The sequence below is a fragment of the Mauremys reevesii genome, linkage group 16, assembly GCF_016161935.1.
Source record: "Mauremys reevesii isolate NIE-2019 linkage group 16, ASM1616193v1, whole genome shotgun sequence".
Classification (NCBI taxonomy): Eukaryota; Metazoa; Chordata; order Testudines; family Geoemydidae; genus Mauremys; species Mauremys reevesii.
The window spans coordinates 27,698,182-27,719,716 of record NC_052638.1 but is presented as its reverse complement, the minus strand read 5'-3'; the positions used below and the strand labels follow the sequence as shown (position 1 = coordinate 27,719,716).

At 40.7% G+C, this 21,535-nt stretch overlaps 1 protein-coding gene and 1 long non-coding RNA gene across 3 annotated transcripts in view; one reads left to right on the top strand and one right to left on the bottom strand.

Annotated features, from left to right (window-relative positions):
• The window catches only part of LOC120384291, a 116,026-nt gene that overhangs the window by 13,500 nt on the left and 80,991 nt on the right, over window positions 1-21,535 (bottom strand). The window lies entirely within an intron of this gene.
• CDH5 (cadherin 5) overlaps window positions 1-21,535 on the top strand; it is a 49,052-nt gene that overhangs the window by 19,738 nt on the left and 7,779 nt on the right. The window contains exons 2-7 of one of the 2 annotated variants that reach the window (XM_039502750.1): window positions 5,081-5,282; window positions 11,629-11,917; window positions 12,008-12,124; window positions 16,053-16,220; window positions 16,664-16,851; window positions 20,750-21,003. In XM_039502750.1, coding sequence (XP_039358684.1) covers window positions 5,094-5,282; window positions 11,629-11,917; window positions 12,008-12,124; window positions 16,053-16,220; window positions 16,664-16,851; window positions 20,750-21,003 — 1,205 coding nt within the window. In that variant the 5' untranslated portion in view covers window positions 5,081-5,093. The remainder of the gene's footprint in view (window positions 1-5,080; window positions 5,283-11,628; window positions 11,918-12,007; window positions 12,125-16,052; window positions 16,221-16,663; window positions 16,852-20,749; window positions 21,004-21,535) is intronic. The other variant, XM_039502751.1, reaches the window with a different exon arrangement.

Genomic DNA, 21,535 nt, shown 5'->3' with positions numbered 1-21,535 from the left:
CTAGGGCTGGAACAGAATGATGAAAAGCACCATTCCCTTCATTCCTAGGGAGAAAACAGGCTGGTGCAAGGACAGATTTCAGACTGTTGTTCTCTTTCCTGAGGATGGGGGTGGCGGGGTCTTTTTCACAAGTGTTTCCCAAAGCTACATTCAATCCTAACTGACATTAACAAGCTGTTTTCAGATTGATCATCCATAGTTCAGATTAAGGGTTGACAGATATGGTTAAGTAGTCACCATGACTTTGAGAATCAAAATCCCCCCAGGATCCTTTATATTTTGCAGTGTAAGGTTTCTCAATTGCAAACAAAATCAATTACTTCCTAGATGTGCATCTTAAACATAGTTTAACAATGAGCATTTAATGTTAAAGAAGCTACAGTCGTTTTGCCCAGCAGTTTCCTACACATCCACGTAGAATGAGGAATGCAGTGTGTGTAGCTCACGTACGAAGATGCAGAATAAAGGGACAGGAAAAAACAAACATATCACTATGACATGAAGGTCCTAAAACACCACATTCCAACCATGTTACAGCACTACAGAACAACAGTAACTGCCTAAAACTGAAGAGTAACTCTGGAATACGTCTGACTACCTTACCTCCCAAAATATTGTCTTAATAGAATATCTAGCTAATCGTGTGGTGTCTACTCTTCTATCATTAATAATTGCTTCTCTTTTGATATACCTACTGACAGTTGATAAGAGGTAATGGGAAGCAATTTACATGTAATTTCAAGTTCTCCAACTATTTGAATGTTAACTTTCCCTGAAAGTCCTTTGTACTGTAGAAGGGAAAATTCAGAAGGAAAATCTGGCAGCTTCGCTACATGATATAAACTTCTCAATCTGATATGAAAGTCAGGTCTAAAGTTAGGTAATAATAAAGTGATTTAAATATTGTTCTAGAGAACAGCTTCAGAAACATCAACTCTATACCTTGTACAATTTAAGAATAAAAAGGCAGAGGGGACTGCGTGTTTGGTTTTGAACTTTTCCAAATACAGGGAACTGAAGCAATACCTAAAGATTTCTCTGAGCTGGCTCATTTGTTCCTGTGTTGTACTCAAAGCTGGCTGAAACATTTTACATGAAACATTTTTTCAATCAAAAGATGGGGTTTTGTCTAAAGTCAATATTTTCCATGTGAAAATACTGATTTCAGCAGAATTTACTGTCAGGAAAATCAAAAAATATTTCATTTCATCGAGCCAGAACCTTTTGTTTCAGGTTGAGTTGGCGTTAATCTTTGCATCTGCCTGAACTGTCGTATTGCTTCCTACCCACATTCACCCCATGGGCTGTGCTTCCTTGCCAGACTACATCTCCTGTGATGCACAGAGCTTCCCCTTGTGTCTAAGCAGTTGCTCCCATGATGAACTGAGGCAGCTCAGACAGATGCAGAGTAGTATCAGCAAACAAAACCAAATGGGAAGTTTTGATTCATGAATGTTGAAACGTTCATATGAACAGTATCAAAACAATGTTCTAATAGAAATTTTTTTCTTTCATGAAAAGTTTTGATATTTTTTCTGATTTGGATGAAAATGAATGTCAAAATTTCAGAATTTCCTATGGGATGGGAGTACTATATACCTAGATTGCATTCATCACCATGTATTTTTGGACAGGTTTCCATGCCCCATTTAGGGATTATATCCCACCCTCCATCCCCGTTTCCGTTGGTGTCGAAGTTTGGTGCCGTCGGCCATTTTAAAAAGAAAAATTGATGATTATTTTTTATGTTTGAATGGGGGTATGTTGCGTGCTTGTGCTTTGATACATTTGCTTGTTTGTTTAGAGAAAAAGGTTGAGAGAATAGAGTGAGAGCATAAAGATTAAAAAAATAAAGCTTTGGTAAGGTTTAGAGAAAAAAGGAAAGAAAGGTTGTTTGGTGAGGGTGAGTAAGGAGAGATGATTTTAAAGGTAGTTTGGCATTTTATTAAAGAATAGAAAGAGAGAACTTTAAAGAAATTGAGATATTTTTAAAGGGGTAATTTGAAAGAATAGAGGCAAGTTATTAAAGAAAAGAGATTTTTGGTGAGGTTTAGTAAGGAGAGAATTTTAAAGGACTAGTTTGGTATGTTATTAAAGAATAAAAATTGTTGAGATAATGTAAAAGGTGTATTAAATATAAGGGTAGGTTAAGAAAAGAGCATTTAAAAAGAGTTAAATAAAAGAGAAACATATAAAGGAAACTCTTTAGTAAGTACATGGTACAAATATAAAGGTTGGTTAAGAAAGAAACATTTAAAATGTTAAATATAAAGGTAGGTTAAGAAAAGAGCATTTAAAAATATTAAATAATATTGAAAAATTGATTTTAAAAGAACACACACGGCAAAAAAAGGGCATTTACTAAAGCAAAGACTGTTTAGTAAGCACATGGTAAAAAAGTATAAAGGGAGGTTAATAGTAAGGCATTTAAACTATTAAATACAAGGATAGGTTTTAAAAAGAGTATTTAAAAAGAGTTAAATAAAAGAGAAATGTATAAAGACAGGTTAAAAGAGAGAACAGGGCAAGAAAAGGGCAAAGATAGACAGCACGTGGTTGAGTCAGAGAGAGAGAAAGAGAGATTTTACCCTTCCAAGTGTTTCTGCGGAAAGAGAACTTCACAGGTTCACACCCCCTCAGGCTTGGTATCACTGCCTTTGGACTGGCCCAGTCAGATGTTGTTCTACAGCAGTGTCGTAGAATTCATTTTCCTGAACCAGTCCTATAGTCCCAAGGTTTTTAAACAAGAGCCATCTACCCCATCTCCCCCTCCCCCCGCACCTTTAACTGCCTTATTCTTATCTAAAAAAAACAGACCAAGCATTTTTCCCGCCATGTAGCACTTTTATATAGGGGCCTTAATAAAAGTTAAAACCATAAGCCCTTAGTAACATACAATTTTTAAAAGTTTCCCCCTATGTTTTAGACTAACATTGGTTACTTTTTAGTGAGACAATTTGAAGCAGCGTGCTTTTTCACCAAAAACAGCCTTTGTAAGCCAGTGGATCAGAGAGAAGATTTCTTCTTCCTCCACTTCTTAACAAATAGAGGTGAAAGTCTTATAAAGGAATAAACACTTTAAAAGACAAGCCTATATGAAGACACATCCCTTCATTTAACATTTTTATAGGTGTGTTTCAATAAAATAGAGTATGCAGAAACATCCCAGGTTTAAAACCACAGGGCCTTAGTTACAGCCAGTTTATACTTCCCTTATTCTGTAAACCAGTGGATCAGAAAGAAGAAGTTTGTTTCTTCCCCCCACTTTTTAACAAACGCAAGTGAAAGTTATATTAAGTTTTGTAAAGGAATAAACACTTGAGAAGACAAACCTATATGAAGAAAGAGCCCTTTATTTAGCACTTTTGCATGTGTTGTAATAAAAATGAGCATGCAGAAACAACCCAGAGTTAAACCCACAAACCCTTACTTAACAAAAAGTTTTTAAAAGCTTTTCCCTATGTTTTTAGTGAGGACAATTAGAAGCTGCAGCAAAAACAGTGTCTGTGAGCCAGTGGATCAGAGAGAAGATGACTGCTTCTTCCCCCACTTTTTAACAAATAGAGATGAAAGTTATGTTAAGGCTTGTAAGGGAATAAACACTTGAAAAGACAAGCCTATATGAAGAGACATCCCTTCGTTTAGCACTTTTGCATATGTTTCAATAAAAAAAAAGAGTATGGAGAAACATCCCAGGGTTAAAAACACAGAGAACCTCTTTATAAAAGTAACGTATAGTGATAAAAAAAATTTCCCCTATGTTTTAGGGAGGGAAAGCCCTAAACTATTGGCTGAGAGTATCGTGCAGCCTCCCTCCCTAAGTAAGGAGCTTCTATTTAAACAGGTCTGAAGATTAAATATGGCTGCACCTAGGAGGCTGGCAGTCAAGCCTCTCATGAAGAGACGTTATACCTTTTTTATTACAACACATGCAAAAGTGCTAAATAAAGGGCTGTTTCTTCATATAGGTTTGTCTTTTCAGGTGATTATTCCTTTACAAAAAAAATTAATATAACTTTCACTTGTATTTGTTGAAAAGCAGGCGAAGCAGCAGCCTTCTTATCTATCATCCACTAACGCACAGATGCTGTTTTTGTTAAATTTCTGTTAGAACATTGTTTTGATACTGTTCATAAGAATGTTTTAACATTCATGAATCAAAACTTCCCATTTGATTTTATTCAGCTGATATAACTCTGCATCCGCCTGAGCTGCCTCAGTTCATCATGGGAGCAACTGCTTAGACACAAGGGGAAGCTCTGTGCATCTCAGGAGATGTAGTCTGGCAAGGAAGCACAGCCCATAGGGGTGAATGGGTCAGGGAAAGCCGCTGGTGGGCTGGGCCGGTTTGTTTACCTGCAGCATCCACAGGTTTGGCCGATCGCAGCTCCCACTGGCCACGGTTCACCGTTCCAGGCCAATTGGGGCTGCAGGAAGCGGCAGCCAGCACCTCCCTTGGCCTGCTTCATCTCTCCTTACTCAACCTCACCAAACAACTTCTCTTTCCTTTTTCCCCTCTAAACCTTACCAAAGCTTTCTTTTTTTTAATCTTTATGCTCTCACACTCTATTCTTTCAACCTTTTTCTCTAAACAAACAAGCAAATGTATCTAAGCACAAGCACGCAACATACCCCCTATTCAAACATAAAAAATAATCAACAAAAATATTTTCTCAAAATGGCCTTTGGCACCAAACTTCGACGCCAATGGAAATGGGGATGGAGGGTGGAATATAAGCCCTAACTGGGGTGTGGAAACCTATCAAAAATACCTGGTGATGAATGCTATCGAGGTATATACTACTGATGGAAATTCCATTTTTTGATCAGCTTTAGTTGTACTGTAATTAATTGGCCTGATACTCTAGGGTAAATCCAGTAACTTCAGTGGAGTTAATTGTGATCTATATTGGTGTGGGAACAAATGTAGGCTCTGTAGGTTTATTGGCTTGGATGTTGAGCTGAACCAGAGCCAATTCTGAGCCTTCATGAGTTTGGCTCAATCTAGCAGCCATTTACCATTACTTAAGAAATCTCTGTTCTATATTCCCCACTGTTCATATTTTACAATGTTTTCTAGGTTGCAAAGGAAGATGAAAAAGCTTATTCTCCTTTTCTCCCTGATCTTGGCTCCAGCCTCTGTTTACACAGAAGATTTCAAGGCAAAACTAAATCTTTCACCAAGCAATAACAGTCATAAACGATTTAAGAGAGACTGGATCTGGAATCAAATGCATATCATGGAAGAGATTAATTCACCATTACCACATCATGTTGGGAAGGTAATTAACAATGTATTAGCAATCAATCAGCAGTTACTAACTAGGGTGAAACAATAACCATGCAAGAACATGATGAACAGCGTTACTTTTTGACATTGTAGGTGTGATAGAAGAAAGAAGAATTGTAATGTGGTTTTAATCCCAAACTACAGGATGGGGGTAATGGTAACAATTTGAAGACTTATAGTAAACCAAGAATAATGTCACAAAAACAAAATCTACTTTATTTGTAAAATACAAATAGGTTTTATAAATTGGTTGGACATCTGTGCAACTGGGGAGTATTTTGGTGGCATACAGGTGTAATGGGATGAATGGTAAATTAGTTGCACTAATATTACACTACCATTTTCCCGCATCTCAGTTTATCTTCTTCCTGAAACACAGGCCAGAATTCTGTCTTTTAATGGCCATATCTTCTGCTGGTGTGAATTGGCCCAGCTCTATTAACTTCAGTGCAGCTACACCAGTTTACTCCAGCTATGGATCTAGCTCATGCTTCTAGGTTCTAAATAAATGTATTGAGAAGTGAACTTGTGCTTTTATTACAATATTCATAAATTCTGACTGCTCGTCTCCTTTTAGAGGGAAAGTGAGCATGAGGAAGTGGTTGTGGGTGGTTCAGTATCAGAGACAAAACTTGATTACCAGAGAAACTGTATAATTCTATAGACAATAGAGAAATGATTAGGTAGTTTAGCATGCCAGTCTCTCTCTTTGGATACACATTACTACTGTACTTCTCATCCCCCAGTGACTGTACATTAGTATTTGGTTATTTAGGGAGAGTTAGGAACCCAATTTACAGCCTGCTTTGGGAATAGTAGAGTTAGTTGAAAATGCCTGCAGTAAGCGTGGATAGTTTTACAAGACTATTTAATAAATTCTCTCTCTCTCACACACACACACACACACCACTCATTTAAATTTAAGTATCAAACTATGCTAATCTTATTTACCCTCTACTCTGACTCTCCAAAGTCAAATCTACTAAAACAACCTATAATCTGCAAGTTTGATAGATTTATGTGGCAGTCACGAAACGAATTATCCTACAGAGCATTTTGAGAAAACGGTTGATCCACCAACAAGCAACATGGTCTATACTGAGAATCCAGTTTTACTAAAAATAGATTTAATCTGTTCATTGTGCAGCAGAAGTGCATATTCTAATTACTCCACGGTAGCTCCCTAAAAATCACATATGACATTACTGAACTTGTGCTTCATTTTTAAATTGACAATAAAGCTCTGACATGCTCAGGGGCAGCTCCAGGCACCAGCGCACCAAGCATGTGCCTGGGGCGGCAAGCCACAGGGGGCGGCCTGCCAGTTGCAGTGAGAGCGGCAGTCAGGCTGCCTTCGGTGTCATGCCTGCGGGAGGTCCGCCAGTCCCACGGTTTTGGCGGCAATTCAGCGGCGGGTACACCATAGATGCGGGACCGGCGGACCTCCCGCAGGCATGCCACCAAATCTGCATTACCAGCAGACCTCCCGCAGTCATGCCGCTGAAAGCCACCTGACTGCCGTGCTTGGGGCGGCAAAATACATAGAGCCGCCCCTGGGTATGCTTAATATGTGTAATTGTAGCTTCATGCATCTGCATTTCATTATTAACTGTAGATACCAATCTGTGCAGATTAAAAAAAGAAGAGTAATTTGAATGAGATGCTTTATTTGTGCACATCTTTTTTTTTTTTTTAATTATGCCAAAAGTCAAGTTGTGCAGAGTCTATTTGATGCAAAAACAAAACCCTTGTGTTGTGTGCTCATTTAATTTGATAATTTGTTATCTGTGCACATATGAATTATAAACAGCTAATAGAGCAACATAGCTAAGGAATGGATATAGTCAGTGTAAATAAATCAGAATTCAGAAGTTAATGAGTTTATTAATAGATTTTACCCTCACCAAGCATCTGATTCAAAGCTCAGTGAAATCAATAGGAGTCTTTCCATTGATTTCAATCTGTTGTATTGGGCCAAAAATAAAATTGTAGCAAATCTGAAGAGAGTTCTCTCTGCTTATTGCTTTATGGAGTTCATTAATAGGCCCTAATTTCAAAGTCATAGGTCAGATCTACAAGCTTACTGCAAATCCAGGGGGAAACTACCTTTCCAAAAATATATTATCAGATCTTCAGCTTCTAATAGTCTCAGAAGAGTTTAAGTCCTACCACTTATATCTGCAGGCTGCCTAAGTTATACTGTATTTAGACTAGTGTCATTATCAGCACTCAATCAACTTATTTCTGTGTGCATGGCAAATTTGCATATTCTAATTAAACAACTGTGTTGACTTCAAGTCACTGTAATAAGAAAAATCAGTCACCATGACATATAAAATGTCTCATGAACACTAGATGAATTAAATATACTAAAGGGATACAATTCTAACCTGTCAGCCATTCTCCAGGCATGCTGTGTTCATAGCTAATCTCAAACAGGTTGTCAATTTTTGTGTTTTGTTTTATTCTTTTATTCATCGAGCCATCAAACTAGAACCATGAAAATTTGGCAGCTAAACCTGACATGCCTGCTATATACCGCAAGAGTGAACATCATTTGAAAGATTCCCTTTAGGGTATACACAAAGGGTGGAATTTTAGGCCATTGCCAACCACTCTTGAAATTTACTCTCATTAAACTTAATGTAAAAGTTTACCATGGACTTTAAAAGGCAGAAGAGTTATACCAGCACTCAGTGAGTTGATAATACCACCTTAGATGCAGTTATGGTATTAACTTGTTTGGTTCTGTTTCTTTTAAAAGAAAGCCTATAGTTCTCAGATTAGACCAAAACGGGATGGGGGGGGGGGCTGTATTTGGAAATGTTGTAGTCCTCAGGTTTTTTCACAATTTAGTAAAAAATTAATTGTTTAAAAAAAAGAGCATTGACCTACTTGCAAACTCATTTTCTATAGTACATTGCTCATAAAATCCTATGAATAACTGCACAGCACCCTGGCAAAGTTCTTCAAATGTAGTCTTTCAATCTGAACAAGTTTGACACTTTTCTGATAAATGCAGCTGTACATTTTCTTCCCATGTACGACAATCAGCACCTGTCAGCCTGCCTTGGTAAAATGAAACAGACTTTTCTGGATCAGCGCTGTTTACTGGCGGTGAGCGAGACAGAAAGAGGCCATGGGGTATTCTCAGCTAACACAGGACATTTCTGCTTCATTTCAGACCAATTCAATAGGAGATTGAGAAGAACACCTCTATTCCTGGTGCTGTCCTAAATAAGAGAATAATTCACTTTGTATGGTGCTCTGTGGTCTTCTAGCAATGGAATGCTTTTGATTACTTTTGCAAAGTCTGCATGCAACGCATTGGATTGGCAGGATTGAACACTTGATAAGTCTCTAAATAAAGGCTACAGCAGCAGGCATGTAGAATTGAGTGACAGCAGCAGGAATATGCTCATATAGTTTGATTTTATTTTTTATGACCCAGGATGCTTTCTCTATAGGTTCATCCCCACAGTTTTAACAAAGGCAGTTTTGGAAGTCCCTGTGCTTTACATTGAATCAGTCAAATAGAGATTGAGAGAGAGAAGACACAGCATATGCTCCTACCTTTAATATGTGGTGGGAGTTTTTAACGTGTGGTATAGGACAACAGTGGGATGGGAAATAGGCAAATTATTTACATCACCAAGTATAATAAGAAAAGAATTCGTACAGTAAAGCAGAGAATCTTCTATTCTTTGCAGCTCAGTTGTAGTAGGAGTGCACACAGCAATGGGATGCTAGCCAAAATCCTGTGAGACTGTCTTATCAGTCACCTGCAAACATATCAAGAGAGGGCACTTCCTTGGAGCATTACAAGGGGAAAGGGCTGATCCAAAGCAAAAAACCTCAGTGGAGAAGCACTTATCCCATGAAGAAATAATATTCAGGCACCTGCTTGAGAGCTAGAAAACAATATGAAAAAAGCCTAATTTTTCTGACGCATTTAAAATAAGACTGCTATAGGGAACAATCCGGCATTAGTCCCTGTGGGGATGGACTAGCCAATCTAACAAGATTTTTCCACTAATCAGACTATGATCTATCTGGGCAGATTCTACCAGTGAGAAAAGTAACAGCTAATGAAAAGTTAAAATGTTAGAACCACCAAAATTTACAATCTCTCTCCCTCTGTAGCTAGGCATTAATATCAAAATCATAGTACCTAGGCTTAAGACCACTTTACGAAGTTAGGAAGCCCTTCAATGAATGTGGTTTCTTCCCACAAACCCAATCATAAAATTAACTTCTAAGGAACGTGTTGAAATATACAAATACCTGCATAGACTCTACTTATTGAAGGTTGGTTTTTTTTTAAATCGGAATAGTTTTAAAATCATAAGCATCTCTCTTCAGTGAGGAAATATATAGATGGTGCAGAGCTGGTGTAAAGGCTCTGGGCCACACCACTATGGCCCCTGGTGCAGGGGATGTGCTGGGGCATCCTGACAACCTGAGAAGCCTTGGCTGCCAGCATGACCTCTGGAAGTCACTGTCAGCCAGCACAATTTAGGCTGCCCTCAGTTGCATCTCAGGAGTTCTAAGACACTCCTCAGCAGCCCCAGGATCAGGAAGCCACAAAAAACATGACGTAAAATGTGGAATAAAGGAAGAAGAAGAATTCCATGACATACTACAAAAAGGGGGGATGTAAACAAAAAACTGTTTAACAGCAATAGCCTGACCATCAGCAAGATAAAGCAGAAATGCTAAACACAAAAGCAAATGCAACCTCTGATAACATCAGAAATGTAGGAGTGGAAATTCTTGGTTAATTATAGGGACTGCTGGTGAGTATCCAACTGCAGTAAATGGAATAAGAGTGCTAATATATTGAGAGCATATATCTTTGTACAATAAATGTTATTTGAAGTAGTTTAAATCTTCTATCAGGAATCGGGAGATAAGATGTCGAAAAGAAGAATCAAAGTTACCTCCAGGTTAACAATAATGTACAGAACCAGTAGGGAGAGTGAATTCAATATTTTTTAAAGTTGATTGTATATTTTATCCCTTTTCCCCCATCCTTCTTATGTTATTCATCTTCATAAATTGTAAACTACTGAATCTTATTACATGTTTTGAAAGTGCCTAGCACACTGAGGTTACTACTATAAACCAAATAGCAGTAGAAGGAAGGAAGAAATAAAATTAAATAAATAAATAAATATTACCACCGGGGTGTGACAGATGATCCACCACTCCAAGAGGCCCTGGATTCCATGAGTGAAATCCTGACCCTAGTGAAGTCAATAGCAAAACACCCAACGGGGTCAGGATTTGACCCCAGGATTCAAAATCTGTGATAAGTGGAACACTTGCCTGATGATCATAGCCAATTCCAAATTAAGTGTTTGCATAAGATTTCCATTACAGAAATTATAAAAATCCTCAACTGTTTCCTCAAGTCCATTTATTTATTTAGTTGAAATGTTGAACCAGAGCAAGTATGTAACATTTGAGTAAGGCTTACAAAAATGGCATTAAAACCAAGAAACTTAAGCCCAGATCTTCAAAATTAACTAGTGATTTCGGATGATAGCTTAGGAAACCGTATTAAAGAGGGCCAAACTTCCAGAGGGTGGGTGCTGGGGACTTTCTCGAAATCAGAAAGTCATTAGTCACTTTTGAAAGTCTTGGGATAAGACAACATTATTGGAAAAACAAAGCTAGTGAGTTTTTCCAGTCTCAGCATTTAGGTCTGAATATTCAGGCCATCTTCAGTGGGATAATGTATATTGCTAATAGTTGGATTTAATTTATGAAAAGAGTAGCTAGGAAGAGGTGATAGTGGAAAGGTGATATAGGAATCAAATGGCCTCAAAAACCCAACTGTAAAGTTTGGTGGTGCACTTAAGTGAGATTTTATACACACAGTTCTTATTGCAAATTGGATAACTGCGTATGCTTCAAAGGGGAAAGGAGGCAGGAATTCCCTAATTTATACTTGATTTGTGCAAACCAGCAATTACAAATTATTTATAGATGAACTAAAGCAGTGGCTCCCAAACTAGGGGTGTGGCTTGTTCGGAGTAAGCCCCTGGTGGGCCGGACCAGTTTGTTTACCTGCCACGTCCACAGGTTTGGCAGACTGCAGCTTCCAGTGGCCGCAGTTCACCGTTCTCGGCCAATGAGAGCTGCAGGAAGCGGCGCAGGCCGAGGGCTTACCCTGAACAAGCCACACCCCTAGTTTGGGAACCACTGAACTAAAGTAATGGCTTTAGCTAGTTGCTGAATTTATCTGTATGAATATTATGTACATCTCCATGCAGAAAGTGTTCTGTTTTCAGATTTTTAAACTCACTTTTAACTCCCTCAATTATACTTTCTAGATCACATCAAGTTCAAGGAATAAAAATGCTATGTATGTTCTTGAGGGGGAGTATGCCAACAGCATCTTCAAAGTCCGTGAAGACACCGGAGATGTGTATGCATTTGAGAGGCTGGACCGAGAAAAGAAATCAGAGTATGAGCTGACAGCTCTCTTTATTGACAGAACAACCAACAAATCACTGGAGCCACCATCCAGATTTATCATCAAAGTCTATGATGTTAATGATAATGTTCCTGTGTTTGTACAAAAAGTGTTCAATGGCTCTGTCCCAGAAATGTCACCAGTAGGTAAGTTCTTAGACTACTCATTTCTCCTTATGTTTCTGTTTAACAGAGGGGATTTGTAGTAAATGTATCATGTGATAATTCCTTCTCTAGGAACTTCAGTCACCAAAGTGACAGCAGTGGATGCTGATGACCCAACAGTTGCAGGACATGCCACAGTCATATACCAAGTTATTCAAGGAGAGCGCTATTTCACAGTTGATGATTCTGGTAAGCATGACACACACTTTTCAGCTTTTACCATATACTTTACAAATGTCACACGTCTAAGCCTTTATCATTCTAGCCAAGCCAGAGAATGAGTTGGACATTTAGTTATCAGCAAGAATGTATTTACAGAGAGGTTTTGTTCTGGTGACACTGTCTGTATTATTTAGGAATGTGAAATGAACTGAAAAACGAAAAGGCACTTGTGTGCTAAATGCTGGAGGGGGAAGTGTAAAGGGGTGCATTTCCCCCTGGTAAAGGCAGGTGCGGTGAAGGCACAATAGTTCAAGGCTGAAATTTGCAAATGAGATTGAGCTGAATTTATCCGACAACTTCAGTTTCGAGTGAGATATCACTCATGCCACTGACCAGGAATAAGAATGAGATAGCACAGAAATATTGTACATCACTGAAATTCTTACAGCTGTTATTGGGCAAGATGTGGCTGTGTCCTAGACCCTTCACTCAATCTCTCCATGGGCACCAGTAAGTGACAGGCCCATGCCTGTATTTCTCCCAGGGTGGAATCCCACAAATAACCCCACTTTTAGATGGGATCCTCATGTCACAGTATCCCCGTTCGCCACCCATGAGTCCTCTGCTACAGAGTTCCCTTTGGCAGCTGTGACCAGCTGGTAAATGCAATGACACAGAACTGCCTCTTCAAAACAAAAGTATTAATAATTTATCCATAGGAACATAACAGGGAGGGGTAAGATTAAAACAGTATGCATATAGGCTTTTGTTATCTCACGTAAACCTTGACTTGCCTAAACGTGCAAGTTTGTCTCAGGACGAGACAGTCTGCACCTCTCCAGCCTCTGCCTCCATTTCAGTCTGACTTTCATTGTCTTTGTCCTGGGACCCCTGAACCTAACTAATCCAGTTTATGCATCTCACTGGTAGGATAAGAGGTAGTCTTCCAGCAGTTGATTTGTCCCTTAAGCACTGGCAATTGATTTAGTCATTATCTGCCTTCCTGGAGATTCGTAAACCCACCCAGGATTGTAGTTAACTAATTTTTTGTATATATAAATACTATATTTACCTCTGTCTATTTTATGACTACCATAATGCTGTCTGCTATATGGGGCAAAGAGTTATCTCCCACCATCTTCATACCAATAACAAGGCATAGATTCACTAATCTTTCCAATAAGTTTTCTTCTCTTTCTTGCAATTGTCACCTTTTTGATGATATAGTACAGCAGAAGGGGTCCTATAAATATTCAAACTATAGAAATACATTATTTGAATTATGTAAATGTACTTTACCATTTCCCAGAATATTTATGCATAAAAATAATAGCATCAAGGTGAGGTTTTGTCTATAGATTAACTAAAAGGAAGTGTGACAGCTTTTCCGGACACCCTTTGAGACAGTGTACAGTGTGCATTTTTTCACCACCCACAGTCAGCTGATCGTCACTAAAGAAAAAGGATGCATCATTTGTTGACTGCCATATGACTTCCATTGTTAGATAGTTTGGCTGGACGTACACGCTTGCAACATAGCACTAAACTTGACTTCTCCAATAAATTCATGGAGACCTTGCTCTGCAGGCCCTCTCGGACATTTGGGGAGCTATTGTTACACGTGAATGTGCTTTATCTGCCAACTTTCACTGTGTCCAGCCACACTTCAGATTATTCCCATGCTAAGTAGAAATAGGGGGAAGTGCATGAGCCTGATTATATTCAAATGCACATAAAACACTGCTTCTACAGAGTACATGTACACTCCTTAAGGGGCTTTACCCTTAATCCCAAATATCTGACCATTTGGCCTCTACATTTGTTTCCTGATTCATTCATCATACAATAAACATGAGTATTAGATGTACATGTTTAAACCAGTAACATTATTGCCAGCAGTACACTACGCAAGGATCCATTACTTTTTCCAGCTGCAGTACCTCTATAAAGGATATCTATAATAGGATAATACTATTTAGCCAGTGTTTGTGGATTTGTAATCAAAATATTCAAAACCTCCAAATACTGCATGGAGATATACAAAATGTCCAAAATATTCCATCATCTAGAAATCAGATTTCTAACCACAGCATTAGAAGCAATAGCCAAAATGCTAGTTAAAGCCAAACAGCAGAAGTACACACAGGGACATCTAACAGAAGATTGCCGTGAAGTGAAATATGCTAGAATAAATGTGTGACACGGACCCCTCAATTCAGGGTGCCACCTGATGCATTGGGTCCCACTGAGCCCGCCAGTTCCACCAGCCGAGGCTCCATCACCCTGTCCTGCTGCAGCTGCGCGCACACACACACACACATAGGGACACACCCAGTTGTAGAATCACACAGAGTCTGCAATCAGCTGTGTGTGGAAAGACTCAGCTCAGGGAATTGCCCAGCACTCTAGTGCACACACCTTCTGGACAGGGCCAGCTCTACTGTTTTCGCCGCCCCAAGCAGCGCACCAAATTGCCACTGCAGACGGCGGGGGCAGTCCGCGTGCCGTTAGGGCAGCACGCACGTTTCTGCAGTGGCAGCAATTCAGCAGCAGATTCTGTCTTCAGCTGGAAGACAGAAGCTGCGCCGCCGCGGACAACTGAACATAGAAGCTGCCGCCGAATTGCCGCCGCCGTGGAAACGCGCGTGCTGCCCTAACGGCACATGGACTGCCCCCGCTTGCAGATTGCCGCCCCAAGTACCTGCTTGAAATGCTGGTGCCTGCAGCCAGCTCTGCTTCTGGAGTCTAAACCCAAAATGATATTGTCTTGTGCTGTATGGAGATCTATACAGCATAAGCTCATGAAATCCGCTTCCCCCACCCCCAGTTATGAATCACACAAACTGGGTTTTAGAATAAACAAAAAATAAGTTTGACAACTTCAAAAGGTAGATTTTAAGTGATATGGGATAGAAAACATATTAAAGCAGATTACTGCGCAAACGCGGAAACTAGGCTTAATGCGGTGTTTCTCAAACTGGGGTCGCCACTTGTGTAGGGAAAGCCCCTTGTGGGCCGGGCCAGTTTGTTTACCTGCCCAGTCTGCAGGTTCGGCCGATCGCAGCTCCCACTGGGCACGGTTCGCTGCTCCAGGCCAATGGGAGCTGCTGGAAGCCTCGATCGGCCGGACCTGCGGACGGGGCAGGTAAACAAACCGGCCCGGCCCGCCAGGGACTTTCCCTACACAAGCAGCAACCCCAGTTTGAGAAACACTGGCTTAATGCATTAAAGAAATAAGCTACAAATAAAGTAATTTCTCACCCTAAGTGTTTTATGCAGGTTGTAAAGTTTCTTGAAGGTAAACGGCACTGCTTTCAGCTTAAATCTCCAGGTATACCCTTCACAGGTTGACCTTTCTTGCCTGAGCTCCCCTGCCCAGCTTAGTTCCTTTGTTTCTTCAGCTGTTTTCAGCAGTCTTCCTTCTTGGGGAGGGAGGCAGTGGAGAAGAACCAAGATTAACTCATTCCCCAACCTTAAATAGAATTTACACATGGCAGGAATCCTTTGTTTCCTAGTTTGACACCCCCACCCCTTCTAGTAGAAAAATACCAGAAGTCCAAAATGATGTCCAGTACCAGGTGACATGATCACCTGACCCTGCAGTGTTAAAACAGCATCCCAGGAAAATCCTCAGGAAGGAGGCTAGATTAGCATCTTCAAAGTCTTAGTGTCCTTCCTACTGGCCTATCCAGGCTGTTTGCATACTGTCTGGTAGGCATTCCCCAGGTGAAAACACTGTTGTAATTATTACATAGTATTTCTAACTTCAGATACAGAAATTCATACAAATTGGGTAATCACATTCAGTAAATCATAACCTTTCCAATATACCTCACATGACCCATCTTGCATAAAATATATCTTAGTTATGCCATATTCATCTCATAACAATATTTCTATGAAGAATATGGAGCACAATGTCACAAACTGATCCTTTTTAATGTGTTTTTTAAAGGAGTGATTTCTACAGCCACAGCTGATTTAGACAGAGAGAATCGGTCTACATATGAAATTGTGGTTAAAGCAAAAGATACTCCAGGGCTTCACGGTGGGGATTCAAGCACTGCTACAGTCATCATTACTTTGTCGGACATCAATGACAACTTCCCAACATTTGAACAGCGTAAGTTGTGAGAGTGATTTTTTGTTTGAAAGGTATGAACAGGTATGATTAAAACCAAATGGTTTTATCAGAGTTTATTCAATCAAGATGTATTGCTTTATAAAAATTGCTAAAATATCACTTGAATTGAACAGAAATTCCTCCCTTCCCGGTTCTTCATTCACCCCACCCCACCTAGCACTGTATACATAAGTTTGATTAGAGTCCCTGAATTTTGCAAAGAAGCTATGATGCACAGCTAGGGCAGAATAAATCCATTCTATGGTATCTCGCTCATTCTGTACTGCATCTTGACATTTTTGAGCATCAATGCAGTTTTTAAATAATAATCTCAGTATTCTCTGTGAAATTATGTTCTTGTTGCTAAACATAAATTGAGATGAACAATTAACAGAATTCTGTGGTGTTGGGGGGGCTGTGTTTGTTTTTGTTTTTTTAAACAGAATCGTTCCACTTTAAAGTCTTTGAAAATGTTCGAGTAGGAAGTGAAGTCGGCAAACTGAAAGTACAAGACTTTGATGAGCCACAAAACAGAAACACAAAGTACAATTTTGTCAGAGGAGACTATAGAGATACCTTTGAAATTATACCAAATGCATTCACCAATGATGGAATAATTAAGCCAAAGAAGGTACAATTCCTAGTGACAAAGAAAAATGTGTTGTTTGTCATGTTGACAATTGATATCTAAGCTAGCTATACTCTAAAAACAGTATGGAACAGAAAAATCCAATTTTTATTTTTTTTTTAGTTTCAAGGTAACAGATATATATAGATAGATATATATAAAGTGAATTGATTCGGTATTATTACTAGGATAAAAACTCATTTTCTCACAGTGTATAACTGAGATTTACCTGATCAGATGCCAGGCTGCACACCTCAGACTCCTCTCAGCTTGGTATCTCAGTTTCCCCTGTCCTTAGGTATTTGGATAGCTTGGTGGGCCAGTGATTTTAATGCTTTGACTTTCCGAACCCCTTTCTGGAGTCAAAGTCCAAATGAAATGAAAAATTCAAAATCTTCCAGTTAATCTCTTTACTTCTCCTTTTTCTAAGGTTTTACAGCCTCCCTGAACCTTCACTGCCTTTCCCATCCCTTCCCCTGGAAACAGGAGGGTTTCCACACTACCTCCAGGTACTGTGGTAGGGGCTCCAGGAGCCTGGGCCTTCTCCAAAACCCTACCTGCTTTCAAGCTCCCAAACCAGCATCACTGGTAGCAGGGACATTTCCTCATTAGTTCCAACAATACCATCCCCAATAATTCAAAAATCATGACTCAGCTCCCCCTCCCCTGCATCATGATCCTACTATAAATTATAAATTTGGTTTCGTTTTTATTGGCCTCCTGGTTCCTAAGCTGTTTGAGTATACTCGCTTCATGTTTTCAAGCTTTTCTGTGTCATCAACAGGACTAGAAGCTTTTTTTTTTTTTCCCCAAGTGAAGCTGAGATTCTCAGATCCGGGGCTTAAACACAGACAGGTTTCATAAAAACCATAAGAGCTGGTAACATTGGCCTTGTCACTAAGCCTCATCCATGGCCTCTTCCCGTAGTGTTCAGTGATCCCACAGTGCTGAAAGTGGCAAGTGCCTGCAAGATTTATTGTGATTTATTCTGAGTCTGTTTCCAATTGGCTGAGCATAACAACAGCTTCACAATGCCCCTCCCAGATGCTCTTAAAAGCACAGCTGCTAGTAACATAATTCCCAGCACACCACCACCAAACTGCTGCTCTTCCCCAGGTCTCTCAGCATCTCCTACTCCCTGCAGACCTCTCTCATAGTGAGGAAAAGGCTGCTGCTTATATTACAAAGCAGGCATGACGCTTCCTCACCTGCTCTAGCACATGATCTGCAAGAGGGTGGGAGAAAAGAGGAGTCAGGACTTGAACCACTTAAAGGCTCAGTTCATTGTTTGAAGCACATAATGGACAAGAGTCATCCATGGTGCAATTTCACTGGAACTGGTGGAGTTTCCAGAAGAATGAATTTGTCCCTGTGTTTATGTCTCAGAGATAAGTTTGCACTGTCATCTAAGGCAAAACGTCAATGTAACTTATGTAACAGTTTCAAAGCTATTGTCTCTGCCACTATGTCCAGTCATAAGTTTAACACCTTTATCACTATTTAATTAGCATGTTTCAGATTAGTGTATTATATAAGGAACAACTGGGTATCTCAAGCACTGCTGTCTACACCAGTGCTTTTGGGTCGAAGGCCACATTGGGGTAGGGAAGGCTGTGCTCCCCAAACAGCCTGGCCCCCGCCCCCTATCCGACCCTTCCCACTTTCCGCTCTGACTACCCCTCACCCATCCAACACCCCCCACTCCTTGTCCCCTGACCGCCCCCTCCCAGGACCCCACCCCCTATCCAACTCTCCCAGCTCCCTGTCCCCTGACTGCCCCAACCCCTATCCACACCCCTGACCCCACCCCCAATCCAATCCCCCTGTTCCCCGTCCACCCGTTCCCTGTCCCCTGACTGCCCCCTAGGATACCCTGCCCCATATCCAACCCCCCGGCCCCAGCCCCCTTACCATGCCACTCAGAGCAGCGTGTCTGGAGCCGCGCCTCCTAGCCAGAGCCAGACACACTGCTGCGCTGCCCTGCATGACCAAGCAGCCCCGCCGCCCGGAGCACTGGTGGAGTGGGTGCGGGGGAGGGGGGACAGCAGGGAAGTGACCAGGGGCTAGCTGCCCGGCCAGGAGCTCAGGGGCCGGGCAGGACCGTCCTGTGGGCCGGATGTGGCCTGTGGGCCGTAGTTTGCCCACCTCTGGTCTACACCTACACTATCTACAAGGTGGAGATGGACTGAACCTGCGAAGTTAGGGATGGTTGGTGTTTTTCTTAAAGCCCCAGCTCTTACAGTAATGTGATTGCAGGAGAATCTCAGATTTCATTAAAAAAATAAATTTCTAGCATTTATGGTTGAAGAGGGAAAAAAAGAAAAATGTGAACCCTAACACACAAAATGAGAACACAAAGAAATATACCCACATTTTTTACTTATCAAAATCTCATGATTCTGATGACTTGTTACATGGTTTTTGAATGCTTGGGGCAAAATACCAACTCAGATTATGAGCATCTCAACATTCAGAGCTGTTTGGAGATGGTGTTTTATTTTCTTGAATCCTGGGCAGGCTGTGAAATCTCTCTCCGACGTTCAAGTCAGATCCAAGCTTTTTTGATTCAGGCCCACGTCTAATCACTCAAACTATCAGTATGGTTCTCAACTGTCCCTCCAGACTGAAGCAGCTTTTCAGTAGGAATCCTGAATATACGTAATTTATAGCCTTAGTGAGTTTGAGTTACAGCAAGGCATGAGATGAAATTTGCAGCATTCCTACTGCCCTAAATATGCAGCTTTTAAAAAAACGCAAAACAAAACACCACTTGAAGGTGTGGTGCTAATAGTATACAGAAAAGCAATTCTGTCCTCCCGCAAAAAAACAAACTATACCAGATTCTTATTTCGTTGTAGATTAAATTGTTTTCTCTTGGACATGCTGACTTCCAGGCATTTCTGGCTACATTAAAGCACTGATAATATTGCACCACTGCAAACTTGTGGCAAAATGTCCAAATCTCTCCTGAGTTCAATTGCTCTCACACATGTAGCACTAACACTGCAATCTACTCTGCATACAGTCAGGGGCGGCTCTATGTATTTTGCCGCCCCAAGCACAGCAGTCAAGCGGCGCCCATGCGGAAGGTCCCCGGTCCCGTGGATTCGTCAGCTTGCCTGCAGGAGGTCCGCTGGTAACACGGATTTGGTGGCATGCCTGCAGGAGGTCCGCCGGTCCCGCGCCTTCAGCATACCCACCGCCGAATTGCCGCCGAAACCGTGGGACCGGCGGACCTTCTGACTGCTGCCCTCATGGCAACTGGCAGGCTGCCCCCTGTGGCTTGCCGCCCCAGGCACACGCTTGGTGCGCTGGTGCCTGGAGCCGCCCCTGCATACAGTGAACAAGTTTAGCTGAGAGGCCCATCATGGCCAGCGAGTTTGGTAGGCAGAGCAGCAACAGACCTTGGGCATGCTACTATTGGCTGCATTGCTGGCTGTAGTTTACAGTTAAGGGTCTTGGCTCTCAGGCAAGAAAGCCCCATCTCCTGCCCTCAATGAATGTGGAGAAATGTAGTTGGCAAGGGCAGAGATGTGGATTTCAGCCTCACCTTCAAAGAAAGGAGCTAGGTCAGATCACCCTAGGCTAGCTATCCTGGCTACGGTCAGAGATAGCTGCCTCTGACTGAAGCTTGCAGCCACAGAACTGTAGACATAAAATTACAGACTGAGATTTATGTGCTGAATTTTGAATAAAGACTAGATTTGTGGGAAAAAGTCATAAGCTGCTCAAGTAATAAATGCACAGAAAAAGGGAGAAATGCACTGAATAACTGATTCCCTGATAATCTAGTTCTGTTGCAACATACTAGCATTTCCAAATCACACATTCCAGTACAGTGCTTTAGCTTGCATATGTAGCATTTTTACCACTGACTGAGAATGTCTCTCTTTTCATTTAGCCATTGGACTATGAAAAAATAAAAGAGTACAAGTTTGACATTGAAGCAACTGATCCAACGGTTAATATGCGTTTCTTCAAGCCCGGTGGGCCAAAGAGCATTGCGACCGTTACCATTGAAGTTCTTGATGTTGACGAGCCTCCCATCTTCTCTCAGCCATTTTATCTTTATAAAGTAAATGAAAACTACTTCACAAAAAACCCGCTTGGCAAAGTTTTGGCAGTAGATCCTGATGCAGCAAAACGGAAAATTAGGTAACTGAGGCTGGATACTATACCAGCTCTAGCAAACAATTGTTAAATTCTCAACATTTTAAAGGAAATAAGGAAGTTGGCCAAATTTTCAAAACTGCATATGCAAAAATGCATAATCTGTATGTGCAGTCTCTCTCTCTCTCTCTCTCTCTCTCACACACACACACACACACGTGCAATAATTTCACAAAAGTTAAGCATCTGGGCAATTACCACATACGGTCACTATGATAGCACGTGCGTGTTATTCCTACACAGATTAGCAGACAAGTGAAAATGCACAATTCTGTATGTCTTACTTCATGTTTATGTACAATCATTGTTGCAATTTTTTATATTGCAACTACTGCCTTGGCATGTATAGGCTCCAAAATTAAAACAAAGTGAACTAATTTAAAGTCAGCAAAGGAGTAATAAATAAATAAATTCATATAACAGCAAATTTGGAAACATTTTCTAGCTGACGTAAGATATATTGGGCTACTTATTCTATTCTGGCCCAGGTAATTTTTGGGGAAAATTCTATCCAATG